The sequence below is a fragment of the Schistocerca gregaria genome, chromosome 2, assembly GCF_023897955.1.
Source record: "Schistocerca gregaria isolate iqSchGreg1 chromosome 2, iqSchGreg1.2, whole genome shotgun sequence".
In the NCBI taxonomy this organism is placed as follows: Eukaryota; Metazoa; Arthropoda; class Insecta; order Orthoptera; family Acrididae; genus Schistocerca; species Schistocerca gregaria.
The window spans coordinates 374,713,343-374,731,092 of NC_064921.1; the positions used below are offsets into that span (position 1 = coordinate 374,713,343).

The 17,750-nt window shown below is 42.4% G+C and overlaps 1 protein-coding gene and 1 non-coding gene across 3 annotated transcripts in view; one reads left to right on the forward strand and one right to left on the reverse strand.

Moving 5' to 3' along the window:
* LOC126320067 (transcription factor A, mitochondrial) overlaps window positions 1-17,750 on the reverse strand; it is a 91,872-nt gene that overhangs the window by 33,116 nt on the left and 41,006 nt on the right. For both annotated transcript variants that reach the window (XM_049993749.1, XM_049993751.1), the window contains exon 4: window positions 9,554-9,649. In XM_049993749.1, coding sequence (XP_049849706.1) covers window positions 9,554-9,649 — 96 coding nt within the window. The remainder of the gene's footprint in view (window positions 1-9,553; window positions 9,650-17,750) is intronic.
* Window positions 9,247-9,320, forward strand: Trnam-cau (transfer RNA methionine (anticodon CAU)). Its single transcript has one exon. It is a non-coding gene; the product is annotated as a tRNA-Met (tRNA).

The following is a 17,750-nucleotide window of genomic DNA, read 5'->3' on the forward strand; positions in this document are numbered from 1 at the left end:
TCTATACGACTACTCTGCAACTCACATTTAAGTGCTTGGTAGAGCCATCCACTCCCTAACAGCGTGCGGGAAAAACAAACACCTAAACCTTTCTGTTCGAGCTCTGATTTCTCCTATTTTATTTTGATGATCATTCCTACCTATGTAGGTTGGGCTCAACAAAATATTTTCGCATTCGGACGTGAAAGTTGGTGACTGAAATTTCGTAAAAAGATCTCGCAGCGACGAAAAATGTCTTTGCTGTAATGACTTTCATCCCAATTCGCGTATCATATCTGCCACACTCTCTCTCCTATTACGTGATAATACAAAAAAACGAGCTGCCACTTTTTGCACCCATTCGATGTCCTCCGTCAATCCCACCTGGTAAGGATCCCACACTGCGCAGCAATATTCTAACAGAGGACGAACGAGTGTAGTGTAAGCTGTCTCTTTAGTGGACTTGTTGCATCTTCTAAGTGTCCTGCCAATGAAACGCAACCTTTGGCTCGCCTTCCCCACAATATTATCTATGTGGTCTTTCCAACTGAAGTTGTTCATCATTTTAACACACAGGCACTTAGTTGAATTGACAGCCTTGAGAATTGCACTATTTATCGAGTAATTGAATTCCAACGGATTTCTTTTGGAACTCATGTGGATCACCTCACACTTTTCGTTATTTAGCGTCAACTGCCACCTGCCACACCATACAGCAATCTTTTCTAAATTGCTTTGCAACTGATACTGGTCTTCGGATGACCTTACTAGACGGTACATTACAGCATCGTCTGCGAACAACCTAAGAGAACTGGTCAGATTGTCACCCAGGTCATTTATATAGAACAGGAACAGCAGAGGTCCCAGGACGTTTCCCTGGGGTACACCTGATATCACTTCAGTTTTACTCGATGATTTGCTGTCTATTACTACGAACTGCAACCTTCCCGACAGGAAATCATGAATCCAGTCGCACAACTCAGACGATACCCCATAGACCCGCAGCTTGATTAGAAGTCGCTTGTGAGGAACGGTGTCAAAAGCTTTCTGGAAATCTAGAAATACGGAATCAACTTGAGAGCCCCTGTCGATAGCGGCCATTACTTCGTGCGAATGAAGAGCTAGCTGCGTTGCACAAGAGCGATGTTTTCTGAAACCATGCTGATTACATATCAATAGATCGTTTCCTTTGAGGTGATTCATAATGTTTGAATACAGTATATGCTCCAAAACCCTACTGCAAACCGACGTCAATGATGTAGGTCTGTAGTTAGATGGATTACTCCTACTACCCTTCTTAAACACTGGTGCGACCTGCGCAATTTTCCAATCTGTAGGTACAGATCGATCGGTGAGCGAGCGGTTGTATATGAGTGCTAAGTAGGGAGCTATTGTATCAGCGTAATCTGAAAGGAACCTAATCGGTATACAATCTGGACCTGAAGACTTGCCTGTATCAAGCGATTTGAGTTGCTTCGCAACCCCCAAGGTATCTACTTCTAAGAAACTCATGCTAGCAGCTGTTCGTGTTTCAAATTCTGGAATATTCCATTCGTCTTCCTTGGTGAAGGAATTTCGGAAAACTGCGTTCAATAACTCCGCTTTAGCGGCACAGTCGTCAGTAACAGTACCATCGGCACTGCGCAGTGAAGGTATTGATTGCGTCTTGCCACTTGTGTACTTTACATATGACCAGAATTTCTTTGGATTTTCTACCAAATTTCGAGACAAGGTTTCGTTGTGGAACCCATTAAAGGCATCTCGCATTGAAGTCCGTGCCAAATTTCGCGCGTCTGTAAAATTTAGCCAATCTTCGGGATTTCGCGTTCTTCTGAACTTCACATGCTTTTTCCGTTGCCTCTGCAACAGCGTTCGGACCTGTTTTGTGTACCAAGGGGGATCCGTTCCATCTCTTACCAATATATGAGGTATGAATCTCTCAAATGCTGTTGCTACTATATCTTTGAATTTGAGCCACATCTCGTCTACATTTGCATAGTCAGTTCGGAAGGAATGGAGATTGTCTCTTAGGAAGGCTTCTAGTGACGCTTTATCCGCTTTTTTTAAATAAAATTATTTTGTGTTTGTTTCTGGTGGATTTGGAAGAAACGATATTGAGCCTAGCTACAACGACCTTGTGATCACTAATCCCTGTATCAGTCATGATGCTCTCTATCAGCTCTGGATTGTTTGTGGCTACGAGGTCAATATGTTTTTGCAACCATTTACAATTCGCGTGGGTCTGATGGCACCTGGGACAGCCTTTGATTCAAATGTTGGCAGGCACTCTGCTTTTGGAATGCCTCCTCAATGTTCACTTCAAAAATATTCATGGTCTCATCTGTCGTAGGAGTCTGGATCGCTATGTCTTTCCTCACTTTGCTTGGTATGTACAGGTGCAAGTACACATGCTAGAGGTGGCCAGTGGTGCACTGGACGTTGTCTTCATTGAAGTGTTCGCCTTGGGAACATGTTTTCGCACCATGGAAGCATATGAACCAGGAAAAAGAGGGGATTTTTTAAACTTGATATTCTTTTTTTTGACTTCTTCATAGGTAATCCACTTGGTGACCTGTATTTCCTGAATTTTGCATTCCTCAGCAAAAACAGTCTTGGCTCCACACAGGAAATGGGCAAGCAGTACAGGATTCATGAGCTGCCTTTCCACACCTCCCACAAGTTGCTTCACTTCCCTGACTCAGTGTTTGAGGCCAAATCACTGGAACTGAAGCACAACATAGGTTTAGGTACGTAAGTCAGATGAACCCTGGAACAATGTGTTCAGACAGTTTTGGAGAATTGACGGTGAAAAAGAAGGTGGTGGTCTTCTCAATTTTTCAATTATTCCTTTCTGTCCTCCAGTGCACATCCACTATACCCTGCAATACCAATTCTTGTTTTGCACATCCACTATCCCCTGTGATACCAATTCTTGTTTTGCACATCCACTATACCCTGCGATACCAATTCTTGTATAAGTTCTGAGATGACTATGTCCATAATTTCACAGCATGTGACCACACCCTTGCTTGAATTGAGGGAGTTATACATTGCAACAATTAAGTCACAGTCACTCAATTTTCCTGACTTCCTAAGAAGTTCCACTTGCTTTGCCCCATTAGTCTCGACCAACAAGGACAGTTCTAACTGTAGACTAAATTACAGATTGTTCACTACAACAGTAGAAATTCCATTACCACCAGTACTGTAAAGTCTTCCAGACTTACTTTAAAAGCTGTAATGGAATAAACATGTATTATATAAAAAAACACTCCAAGAACACACACAAAATTATGAGAATCTTATCTCTTGCAGACTAACACTTCTAAACCATTGTCTACAGCATGCCTTCCCATATCAAGGATACAAACAACTTACTTTTCTGCCTCTGAGCCATCCTCATACCATCAACCATCTGGATCCCTGCTAGTCGCTGTTGAACATTTCCTTGAACATCCACCATACCCATAACCCTGCCTTTGTCAAACACTACCTCACTCTATGTTTTACAGGCTCCAAACCCACAACCTCATTCTTTAAACACCAGGCCAAGTACGCCCTTACTCATAACTACTTCTTCACTGTAGAGCTGTAGAAAGAAACCCATGACACAACCATAGGCACCCACATACAACATCCTACAACATCCTGTTTATGGGTTATCTAAAGGAAACACTCCCAGTCACTCAACATCCTAAAAACCTTGCCTAGTTCAGATATGTCAGTAATATCTTCTGATCTGGCCTTCATTCCTCTACAGCCTCAACACCTTCTTTTCCTACTTGCTTCGATTGGTCCTCCTCAACACAGTATGCTACCATCCTGGACATTTAGTGCCCTCGCTCCAACAGCTCCATCAAAATTGCTGTCCATATCAAGCTCTCTAACCACCAACAGTACCTCCATTTTTCCATACTAAGAAATCTCTACCGCAGAGTGCAGCCACACAAAAATGGCACATCTGCAGTGATGAGCCTTGCCCAGTATGTTTAAGTTTATATAAAGGCCTTCACAGACAGGCATTACCCCCTAAATCTAGTCTACAAACATACCTCCCATACAAAATCAACACAACACCTTCAAATGAACAGCTTCCATATCACCTAGCATCATCCCAAACTGAAACAACTAACCACACCTTTCACCTAGGCTTCATCTGTGTGCCTTTGTGCCTAGAAATGAGGAATCATACCTACCCTAAAGGTATACTATTCTGATCCATCCTTATGTCACTTGCTTGTAACAGAGCATGGTACAACAAGCCTGCTTGTTCTTACACCACTCCTGATGCCAATTTTTTTTATCTGATCATGTAAAACTGTTATACAAAATAGCTAATTCTTATTCATGCTATATTTCATTAAAATTTATTATTCATAGGCTAGTTTTCAGACAAATGGTGATAATTATACATTTGGTTCTCATGGAAATATTTTGTTTAAAGAGATATTAGTAATTGATTATACATGCGAACCAGGAGAAGGTGAAATTACCTATGAACAAATATATGTTTATTTCTAAATTAATACACACTGAAGCACCAAAGAAACTGGTACAGGCATGCTTATTGAAATACAGAGATATGTAAACAGGCAGAATACAGCGCAGCAGTCAGCAACACCTATATAAGAAAACAAGTGTCTGGCACAGTTGTTAGGTTGGTTACAGCTGCTACAATGTCAAGTTATCAAGATTTAAGAGAGTTTGAATGGGGTGTTATAGTTGGCACACAAGTGATGGGACACATCATCTCCGAGGTAGTGATGAAATGGAGATTTTCCCGTACAACTGTCGAGTGTACTGTAAATATCAGAAATCCAGAAAAACATCAAATCTCCGACATCAGTGCGGCCGGAAAAAGAACCTGCAAGAATGGGACCAAAGATGACTGAAGAGAATTATTCAATGTGATAGAAGTGTGAACCTACCACAAATTACTGCAGATTTCAATGCTGTGACATCACCAAGTGTCAGCATGCAAACCACTCAACAAAGCATCGTCAATATGGACTTTTGGAACTGAAGGCCCACTCGTGTACCCTTGATGACTGCACGACACAAAGCTTTACACCTTGCTTGGGCCGTCAACACTGACATTGGACTGTTGGTGACTGGAAACATGTTGCCCGGTCGGACGAGTCTTGTTCAAATTGTATTGAATGTATGGATGTGTATGAGTATGGAGACAACCTTATGAATCCATGGACCCTGCATGTCAGCAGGGGACCTTTGAAGCTGGTGGAGGCTGTGTAATGGTGTGGGGCATGTGGAGTTGGAGTGATATGAGACCCCTGATACATCTAGATATGACCGACAGGTGACACATATGTAAGCATCCTGTCTGATAACCTACATCCATTTATGTCCATTGTGCATTCTGGCAGACTTGAGCAATTCTAGCAGGAAATTGCGACACCCCACAGGTCTGGAATCGCTACAGAGCAGCTTGAGGCACACTCTTCTGAGTTTAAACACTTCTGTTGGCCACCAAACTCCCCAGGCATGATTATTATTGAGCGTATCTGAGATGCCTTGCAACATGCTATTCAAAAGTGATCTCTACCCCCCTTGTACTCTTACGGTTTCATGGAGAGCCCTGTAGGATTCATGGTGTCAACTCCCTCCAGCACTACTTCAGACATTAGTCGAGTCCATGCCACTTTGTGCTGTGGCACTTCTGTGCGCTTGCAGGCACCCTATACAATATTAGGCAGTTATACCAGTTTCTTTGACTCTTCAGTATACTTCATTTGAAAGCCCTCATTCTCCACTTTTCAAGAGATTTTTAGTTTTTTTTTCCAAAAAATTCATATTTCAAATGTTATTCATATTCAAAACTTTCATGTACTCAAATTTCCAATTTCAAATTGTAATTATCTTTGCAGCCCAAAACTTTTTGATTCAAAAAATTCCTGCTTTTATTAAAATATCTTGTTAATTGCTCAAATTAGAAATTTTCACTTTCTCAAAACATTTTGACAGACTTTGATAATCCCAGAATACCTTAAAATTAACCTGATAAAGTAGTACCTATTATTTTTGCTATCGTTTTAGTTACACCCATCTTAGGAGGAGACCACATGACAATCAGTTTTTTTTTTAATTTTTAATACTTGGTTCATGAAGTTCACAACTCAAATATTAATCCCATAAAGCAGTTTGATGCAACTCACAAATCCTCAAGAAAATCAATTTTGAAGTTTTCTGAGCATAATTAAATAGCTAAATCTAGCTCAATTTTTCCATGGGCCATGTGGCATGCATGTTTTATGAGCATTTCCATGAAGTGTAGAGAAAAATATAATTTTTAAAGAGTTTTTTTAACACTGATATTTTATAAAAGATCAGTACCCAATTAAAAATGTGTATTTGCAAATGAAAAATGGAATTTCGTGTGTGAAATGTAGTTAGAAATATGGCTACCTGCATGTTTCATAATAAATAACAAGTATATATGTGTGTTGATTAGCATAATTTTATGAACTTCATATTTAAATGATATAGCTATTCAAACTAAATGGAACAAAATGAAAAAATACTAATAATGACCAATTACGTCTCAAGTGTTACAAGAGTTCCCCCCACCCCTCCTAGCAGCACATGTGGGGACAAGTGAAGTGAACAGATTGTCAATCAAAGACATACATACATTGTTAAAGTGACTGCTTGAAGGCTGGTTGTGGGGGAGAGGATGAAGAGTGGTAGCACTGTTTACAAAAATTGCCACTCTTTCTTTAGCTTTGTCTCCCCAAAGCTCCTCCTTTTTGTAGAATGTAGTCATGTAACTCAGGTCTGTCAGAGAATTTAAAAAGTGTCTCCTGAAGAACGAGAAGCTGTAGTCTACCCTGAGCTAATAGACACTGTTCCTCCATGTGTGTCCCGAACCCATTCAAGTTCTACTGAAGTGTGGAAGCCATCTTAAGTGTGAGGTTTTTCTCTATCTTTTGCCCTGTTAACTTCTGTGGTGGTGGTGGTGGTGGTGGTGGTGGTGGTGGTGTGTGTGTGTGTGTGTGGGGGGGGGGGGGGGGGATGGTTACTTGAGGGACTCCCTGTTGCCTGCAGATAGAAGTCAATGTCTATGCCATCAGCAGTTGCATGATGCGATGGCTTCAGACTGGAACATTTGGCCTGTTGTTTTTCATCCCCAACTTGGTTTCTTTGGTTTTGGGGGACAGCTGTTTTAAGAAAAATATGTTTCATGTTTTCTCCTGTCTGCTGTGGGGCTATTTTATTCTTGCTGACAAAGTTCAACTGCAACCACTAATTTGGGTGTAGGAAAACTCCGTTTTTCAACTTTCTGTGTAGATTTCCAGCGACATTTACAACTGCAAGTAGATCTGCTCTGCTCAGCTGTCAGCTTCTTGGTGTCAACATTAGTTTTCTGTGCTTTATCCAACAATAAACAAAGTCACACAGCTAGTATAAGTAGTAGATATTAAAAATCACAAACTAAGTACAACACTGTGCATAAAATTGCTTGGTGTCCATATGTCTAACAATTTATAATGGCATTAATGACAAAAATAAATTAATGAAAAAGTCCAATTAAGTATTATGTTAACATGTGGACAAGGATGTTGCCTTAAATTGCATATTTTCACTCTACTGTTACAATGGAATTATGTTCTAGAACAATGTGTAAAGTAGATAACCACAAATATTGTAGAGGAATCTTTAAAAGTTCTTGAATTTCTAACTCTCACTCTGAAGTACATTTATGCCTTAATGGCTTTTGTTGTTGACAATAAATAAAATTACTGTTGAACTGTGCTCTACATTGCTAGAATACAATACACAAAAATAATTTTCTTTTAGACTTTGGCTTCTTGTCTAGGGTTCAGAATGGACTTAATTTGTCTAGTGCAAACGTATTCAAAGATCTCCAATTCAACAGAATGAAAGGAATTGTGAATTCTTACCAGTTTAAAACACAATTAAAAACATGCCTCAATGACCATTCCTTGCACAAATTACCTGGTTACTTAACTTCAAGGATTGTAAATTCCTGCTAGCTGTACAGTAAGTAGCAATGTTCATTATTAAGCTGCATGGCAAGTAGCGGTGTACTGTAAACAGGCCTCTGTTGCTGCTGGTGTTGAAAACTATTTTGTTTGCAAAATGTCTATACGTTCAAGTAACTATTGAGTTACTGATAGGAGACAAACAGGACCTTTTATCAAAACAGTAGCTTTCCTATGAAAATGTAACAGGTAATTTTTGGCTGGTTTAAGCACAAATAACAATATGCAGTGTAGTGATAGTTAATTGTCAACAGATTGACAGCCTACATTTCTTACTGCTGCTCTGTTTTCTTAATGTATCCTTCAACTCAGTCTAGATCCTGAATGTTGTTCTTGATGCAATCTATAGAAAAGGATAAATTAATGAACTACTTTGAGAAGGGAGAATAAGGTTCCCATAACTGGCAGTCTAAATCTTGTTGCAAAATAATATGCTCTTTACAATGAACCATATCATGATCTATAGGTTGCCTATTTTTAAAATAATTACTACCATCTTTACTTATGTAGTCCCTTCCCTCACTTTCTTTGCACATTCCAACTCCAAAACCAAAGAATTTTGTTTGCTCTGGACTGTGTGAGTTCATTTTTTCTTTGTGATTCTGGTGTGTGTTCCCAGGGCTTTTGTATTTCATACTGTTAGTTTTATGTTTCACTGTTTTCAGACATGTACAAAATAACAGATATCATTGGTGATCTTGCAGCTCTCGAAGAATGAAATTACAATGAAACCCAGACCATTAGCTGCTTACAGGTGATGATAAACATCAATGGGAACAGTTGATTTGTGTGTCCCAACTGGGACTCGAACCCAGGATCTGTTTACATGGCAGACGCTCTGTCCGACTGAGCCATCAAGGACACAGAGGATAGTGCAACTGCAGGGACATATCTCTGGCACACTCCCCGTGAGACCCACATTTCCAACTTTCTGTCCATACACTAGATTTGTAGTGCCCCTGCCCACTATACTCATTACTTGATACAGCCAATCTGCCAATTCCCATTGGAGGCTGAGCAGATACCATCTTCATACAGATAAGGCTTACCAGCCCATGATCTTCTTCAGTGTGAATGCACTCGCATTGCTCAAACTCTTACAGGAATTGGTAGGTTGACTGCTGCGAGTAATGTGTATAGTGGCCAGGGGCACTACAGAATGTAGTGTGTAGACAGTAAGTTGGAAATGTGGGTCTCACGGGGAGTGTGCCAGAGATAAGTCCCTGCAATCACACTATCCTCTGTGTCCTCGATGGCTCAGTGAGATAGAGTGTCTGCCACATAAGCAGGAGATCCCGGGTTCGAGTCCCGGTTGGGGCACACATTTTCAACTGTTCATATTTATGAACGCCTGTAGGCAGCTAATAGTCTGGATTTCATTGTAAAATATAAAAAAGTTCAAAGCTCTTAAAACAATATCTGAGCCTTTCCATGCACTACTTTGTTCCCATCTATGAACTTCCAAGAGGCCTTGGCTTAATCTTTACAGTGTCATAACTCCAACACTTCTTCCCACGAATGATTGTAAAGAAAATCAATTACAAAGCACTTACCCTAAATGGCATGCTCCCCCGTTTGTCCTTCTGTTCATACATAAATCTGACAAATCCAGTCATGGGCCTTTTTGGTTTACCCATTTCTTGCATTTTCTAAAAATTGTTACAAAGAAAGAACTATTACAATTTTACATTATGAGACATTTACAATAAAGACTTGTTCTGAGGTATAAACAGTTTAATATAGCTATTAAATATTAAAAATATGTCTAATTAAATTATTTTTACAGCCAACTGATGAAGATATTACACCACATTTTAGTGAAATTGCCAGTTTCAGAAAAACTGTATTGTTACATTGAGAAAGTCCAAAAAACTTTGAAACTGATACAATTGGTCTCCAATAACTATAGCAACATTCACTGCACTTTAAAGCAAATTTTATGCCAAAATTGGGTTCAAAACCGATTTTTTTGACCAATTTCAACAGGTAAGACTGTCATCTTCAGATCTTTAAAAACGTTCTTGGCTGTACATTGTGTTCATCACTCATACCACATTAAAATTTTAGTGGAGAGTTATTACACATTCAACACAAGTTTGTCAAAATTAAAATTACAAACAGGTTTGTCACAAATAAAAATAAACACAGCTAAAATGCACCTTGTGGAAATTGGAATTTCTACATGTTTTGAACATAATAATGGCTATTAAAATTTGTTTTGAAGTACATACATATCATCCCTTCTCATTTCTCATCATGAGAAACTTCAATTCACAGTACCATGTAAGGGAGCTATCTACATTACTTACATCTTAACCCCAACAGGATTAGCAATACTGAAGAACCGTCACTTCCACTCAATACCCCTAGCCAAACCATAACAACTTGCATATCTATTCCACCTACCACATACTAAAAGCTTCCTTAATGCCCCAAATGATATGGTACTCTCACCAGTATCATCAACTACCTTATAAAGACCCTTGAAGATGGCAGAGACCATATAGACGAATAATCGAGCTCTACTAGAAATGACATTCTGACACAGCAGCAAACAAAATACTGGGGTAAACAAGAAGAATTAGTAATAAAGACTGGTATGATGATGATTGGGACAGGCAATGAAACAGAAAAAGGAGACAAGACTGAAATGCTTACAGTAATATACAAGATCAAATCAGGTATTATCTAATGAAAGGAGAATAGAGGCAGCCAGAGTGTATAAGAGAAAAAAAACAGAAGCCATAAAGAGAAAGATAGAGGAGATGGAAGAGCACTATTAAGAAAATTAAAGAAGGAACTCAAGAATATAGACAAAAAATAACAGCATATAAGGACAAAGAGGGAAATTTGCAAAGAAATAAACAAGATGTTCTGACTACAAGGAGGGAACATTTCAAGGGAATTCTGGAGGGCAAATCCTATCAGGAGAGTGCAAGCCACTCTACTGCAATGCAGAGCCAAAGATGAAAGACTCCCTCATTAGATGTGGTACAGAAGGTACCTGTCTAGAAAAACTACAAAGCACCATGAACTGATGGAATAACAACGAAACTGTTGAAAAATGGGGGAACTGGTCTCCATAAGTGGATCCACAAACTTATCAAGTTAATATTGGTTATATCCCGCAACTAGTGCTTGTGTGCTGAGTACAATATTACTGCACATGTATGTTTGAAATGGCCACTAACTGTATCAGTGAGGACGGGCCACTGGAGGCCACCTGTGGGAGGCGTGCACGTGGCGAGACCTCCACCGCACCATTTACTGGTAACTCACGCATACATATATGCACAGCAGCACTAACTGGTCTTCTTGTGTGCCTTTCCAGAGTGCCTTTCATGTCAGTGTACTGTGTCTTGTTACATGGGGATTCACAGGAGTCTGTTTTCCATCGTAATTGAGTGCTTCATGAATAAAGCCATATTTGGATTACTTTGGACCAGTCTCACATACCGTGTAATTACATCACAACTGGCGACAAGTTAGGAATTGTTTCCGTATGTACAATCTTTATGTGCATTTTCGTTACGTTTATTCATTATGAACACCATGCTACAAGCCTTGATTGAACAGTTTACTTCGGCTGTGACCACACTGTCGGCTTCCATTAACAGTCAGGGTACCATTCCACTGGTCCATCCACCTGCATTCCCTCTGTATGATGATTCAGCCGAGAACTGTGATGCTTATGACAAAACTCAGACACCACTTTTTGGCTTTCAGTGTTACAGATTCGAATCTGTACAAAGCATTCTTCCTCTCGTGGGTTCCACCTAAGGTGAATCACTTACTGCATCAACTAAGCCATTTACAAGAACTGGTAACTCTTACTTTTGATCACGTATAGTTTATTGTCAAACTACTATCGCAAATGAGTGCTCATCGTAGAGGCAAAGTTGAATTCTACCAATGCCAAGGAAACCAAACCAAACATACAAGGCCCGGACAGCCAAAAGCGGCATTAGCCATAAGGGACACTTCATTACTGATGCCCATAATTCCTCTTAAGCAGACTGTATGGTGAGCAACACAATTACCTGCTTAGCTACGGACAAGGAAGTGGCTGAAGTTCTGCAAACAGCACAATCTTTAAAAGTTTTTCGGGCGGCGGGTGACCAAATTGAAGAGTGGGATCATGAGGCAGTAGTGTCACATGAAGTGCCCATTAGAACAACAGACAGCTTGCAGGAGGAAACGGCAATGGTGGCAGTAAACATGCGGACCCAGTGACAAGCTGACCGAGGCCCACACAAAGCCGCTGCCATCGCCACAACACTAGCATCGGCATTCTCTGTTTCCGTCTTGTCCTTCCTGTTTTGTCCAGCATAAAATTAGGTGTGCATTAAGTGCTGGTCTACTTGTAATATTTGCCACATCGCCTCCACGTGTTGTTCACAGACGGTTGCTCAGTATACAGACATGGACATATACTGTGTGACTTCAATACTAGTGACTTCTCCAAACTGTTTACCGAGTTAAATGTTTTTCACCAAGTGATCCAGTTTCAAGTCAACACAAGTGCTGCAGTGACGTTATTTAATTCTAAAACCTACGCGAGTTTGGGCTCGTTGCTGTCGATACAGGTCACACGGAAGTTGCCAGCTATAACAAACAGGACATTGCACTGTTGGGACAATTTATGGCATCTGCCTCCTACAAGTCAGTGGTTTGGTCCATTATCTTTTTGTTGGTTGCCGATGCCAGTACTGAGAACTAGTTCAACCTGGATTCATTTCAGGCATTTGGATTTTCTATCACTGATGCAGTTCACCTTGTATCCAAACAGGTACTATATTCTCAGTAGGAAACACTGTGTGAGGAGTTTTCAGACATGTTTCTGGACGATATAGAGTGTGTTACAAATTTTTGTGCTCATATCATTTTGAAAACCACTGCTTTGCCCCATTTTTGCCATATGCATCCTATTCCTGTTGCCCTGAAAGATCAAGTGGAAGCAGAAGTGGACAGACTCTAATCTCAAGGGTGGAGCAACTAGATGTGGCTAGTGAATGGTCATCTCTGCTGGCTGTAGTTTGTAAACTGTCCAGAAAACTTCGCTTCCGTGGTGACTTCAGTATTACTGTTAATGTGTAGTCGATCGTGGATACGTTTCCTCTACCACACCAGAGCAACTGTTGGCGAAATTATCGGGTGGCCATTACTATTCTAAAATTGATTTGTCTGAAGTGTATCTGCAGGTTCCAGTGGGTGAAGAGTCTTGGCATGTTTTGGCTTTGAATACTCCTTTTGGTCTTTATCAATATAAGTGCCTTCGTTTTGGTGTGGCTAGAGCTCCTGCTATTTTCCAATGATTTTAGAGTAATTCACTATGCCTGCCCCAGGTTGCATTAATTATCTGGATGATACTATTATCATGGGCTCCTCTACGGCTGAACACTTACATAACTCATGCACTTTGTTTTCTGTCATACAGTCCGCAGGCTTACTGAGTAACCTCGTAAAATCTCAGTTTCTTCAGCCTTCTATAGTTTATTTGGGATTCAGGGTCTCAAGGGATGGGGTTCACCCACTGCTGTAAGGTCTATGACTCACCCCTCATCCATGAAGGAGCTTTAGGCCTTCCTAGGGAAGATAGCTATAAATTCCTGACGGGGGCAGTGACCTCGGCCCACCTGCTACATGCCTTGTTATGCAAGAATGTACCTTTTTTGCTGGAGCCTGGATTGTGAATGCGCTTTTCAAATGTTGAAATCCAAACTACTCATGGCTCCTTTGTTTGGCTATGTTCTCTCCAGACCAGAACATAGTTCCAGTGATTGACACCTCACAGTACGGCCATGGCATGATATTCAAGCACCAGAACGCCAATGCCACTGAACAGCTTTTGTCTCAATCTCTCACCCCGGCCCAGCACTGTTACTCTCAGGTTGAGAAAAAGAGGCTCTTGCCATCACCTATGCTCTCAAGAAATTTCACATTTTTCTGTATGGCTCCAAGAGTCACCTTATTACTAACCACAAACCTTTCCTTGTTTAATCCTCAGACTTCCTTGCTGAGTGAGGCAGCACATCGCCTCCAATGCTAGGTGCTGTTCTAGTCACACTACCATTATGAAATCCATTTTTTACCCAATTACAAAATTCATTTTCAACCCACATCTAACCATGCTAATGCAGACACCTTGTCCCGTCTAGTTGTGGTCCATGATCCCAACTTCGATCATGAACAATCGCTTTGCTTCCATCTTGACATTGAAAAGCAAACCATAGTCAAGGTTTTCTCAATTACGAGATTGTACACAGCACCTGCTATTACCACCGACAGATAAACTGTCAGATCAGGCTTCAGAACCTCTGCACAATTACTTTTCCCTACAGTATCACCTCTGCATTTTTGATGGAGTTTTGCTGTTGTCAATGGAAGACCTCACTCCCAGAGAAGTCATTCCTGCCACATTACAGTGTGAGATCCTACACCTTCTCCACCAGGGCCATTGGGGTGTTCCGCGCCCTAAACCATCAGCTAGGAGACGTGCTTTTTGGCCAGAGATTGATGGAAACATTGTCCATTCTGTTGTGGCTTGCGAGCAGTGTGCCTGACAACAAGTGGCTCCCATGCCGTCTGTCCACCAAGCCTGCTCCACATCAGCCATGGGAATGCATTTATGTCAACTTTGCAGATTGCTTCTTTAATTCCTTTTGGTTTTGGATGCATTTCCCAGTTTCCTTACATTCTCCAGTGTATCTCGACGTTGGCTGAGGTTACAATTCATAAACTTTTAAGGGTTTCTTTGCTACTGAGGGGTTGCCTTGTGCTTCAGTTTCCAACAATGGGACCCAGTTCGTTTCTCACACCATTTAACTATTTTATTCCCATAATGGCGTTCATCACATTATGGCTCCGTCATTCCATCCTCAATCAAATGGTGAGGCAGAATGACTAGTGCTTACCTTCAAGTCCCAAATGAAAAAGTTGGTTGTGGATTTTTCACTTTATGACGCCCTTCTCCATTTTCTGAGCACCTATCACTTCACACCTATGGTGGAGTGGAGCGCAGCTGAGTTGCTTCACAGCTGGCAGCCATGCATGCTCCTCCACCTTCTACAGCCTGCATCGCACCTGACACAATCAGGTTCATCCAGCCGCTTCGCACCGGGCTCACGAGGGTTTGGTCACAGGCCCAAGTGGATACCGACTATAGCTGTCTGGTGCCAGGGATGCCATCTGTATGTCCATACAGTGGACGGGCTGGTGGTGTGCCACCCTGATCAGTTGTGCCCCTGCTCGCCACTGGAAGCTACCTATTTGCAGGTGTGGTAACCATCGAAGCAGCCCGCCCCATTGCCCTCCACCATTAGCCCATTGTCACCTGCTGTGGAAGTGCGCCCATCCCATCAGCTGCCTCCTTCACGTGTGGTGTCCTGGGGTTCCAGCTTCCTAGTGCTGAGTGCTGTTCCATCTCTGGTCTCGGATCCATTGCTACAGCCTGCTGTTCAATTCAGAACACCTCCACCGGACAGCTCTCCATCATCACATCATCCATCATATCTGGTAGGTGTGGCCCTGCCATCCCACAATGGGACCTACCTGGTGGTGTGTGTGTGTGTGTGTGTGTGTGTGTGTGTGTGTGTGTGTGTGTGTGTGTGTGTTTGAGGTTTACGGGCACTAAACAGCGTGGTCATCAGTGCCCAAGCGCATAAAAACAGGAACACATGCAGTGAAGGGACTAATACGGGCAGCGAACAAGGAAAACGGCTAAAAGACACAGACCTGAATCCGTTCCAAATCCTCACATACAGAGGCAAAACAAGAGCACTAAAAAAGGAAAAGAAACACAAGGAAAAGAGAACAGGTACCGAAGGGAAACAAGGAGGTAATCGTGACTGGCAGACCTCTTACCTAAAACCTGGGTGAGCCAGTCACCCAGCAGCACATTAAAAATCCTCTCCCTAAAATCCAAGGCAACAAATTGGACACGACACAAAACTGTTAGACCTTAACCACAGTCGTTGTGTCGTCTTCCAAAATAGAGGGCAAATCCGGTGGCAAAGAAACCACCACCCTCTGGTCCGAGAATAAAAGACAGTCAAGTAAAATGTGGGGGACAGTAATCTGGACGCCACAAACACTGTAGATTGGGGGGTCCTCCCGCCGGAGTAAACAACCATATGCTAAGGGACAGTGCCCGATGCAGAGGCGAGTGAGGAGAACCTCATCCCGTCTGCATGACTGGTAGGATGTACACCATGGCCGCGTGGTGGCCTTGACCAAACGCACCTTATTTTCACCGACTGCCAGCCACTCCTCTTCCCATTGACGCATAACACGAAAACACAGGAGGGAGGTAACAGCATGGAGGGGGACAGCACAGTCAGCAACGTGAGTGAGGGAACATGCATCTTTGGCAGCCACATCTGCCAGTTTGTTTCCCCTAATACCCACGTGCCCTGGCACCCAGCAGACAGAAACCTCCTTCCCCTGCCGTTGCAGCTGGAGTAGGGCATCATGGATGTTCTGGACGACCGTATCCACTGGGTACAAGTGTTGCATGGTCTGAAGGGCACTCAGGGAGTCAGAACAGATGAGGAACTTAAGACTGGCAACACATCTCATCTGCTCCAATGCCCGCAAGATCGCAAACAATTCGGCATCAAAGATGGTAAATGCCGCAGGAAGCCGTAACTTGACAACTCGATCAGGGAAAACAACAGCACAACCAACAGAGTCCCCCTGTTTAGAGCCATCCGTAAATACTGGTACATGGTCGGGATGCTGGTGTAAAATATCGGAAAATAAGGTGGTAAAAACAAACGCAGGAGTGCAGCTCCTCCGGTACTCCAACAAGCCTAAAAGGACACTGGGCCTCTGGAGCAACCAGGGAGGTAGGTGGGTAAAACCTTGTCGTTGGGGGGCCACACGCTCCACACCAAGGGACTCAAGCAAATGCTTGGCACGAATCCCAAATGGTCTCGTTGCCCTGGGACAACTGGAAGAGAGACGTTCCATAGGCAGTTGGGCAATGGTAGGGTACGCAGGGGAGATAGGACAGGCAAGGAATTGACACACCTGTCGCACCATGAGGAATTTCCGCCGGATGGCAAGCGGCGGTTCCCCTGCCTCAGCACACAGGCTGTGGATGGGACTGGTACGGAAGGCACCAGTGGCCAGCCTGATACCCTCATGGTGTACTGCGTCAAGAATCTTCAGATACGAAGGCCTTGCTGACCAATACACGATGCAACCATAGTCAAGACACGATCGAACGAAAGCCCTATAAAACTGCAGCAGATGCGCCCGATCTGCTCCCCAGGATTGATGGCTCAGACACTTCAAAATATTCAGTGCCTTCAGGGCCTGCACCTTGAGGTCTTTAAGGTGAGGCAACCACGACAACTTGGAATCAAAAGTGAGGCACAGGAACCTCACAGTGTCTCTAAAAGGAAGAATGGTGTCCCTCAAACGCAATTCAAGGGAGGTAAAAAGACGTCGAGAACGATTAAAATGAACACACAAACATTTGTCCGCAGAAAAGGTAAAACCCGTCTTCGCAGTCCATGCCTCTAAGCGCTTTATCGTAAGCTGCAACTGCCGACTAGCAGTGACAAGACTGGAGGAAGAACAGAAAACAGCAAAATCGTCCACAAAGAAGGAGCATTGGCCAGGACTCCGGATAGTGGACGTGATACTGTTAATGGCGATGGCAAAGAGAGTGACACTTAAAACGCTTCCCTGAGGAACACCGTTCTCCTGCATGTACAAATCAGATAGCACATTACCAACCCGATA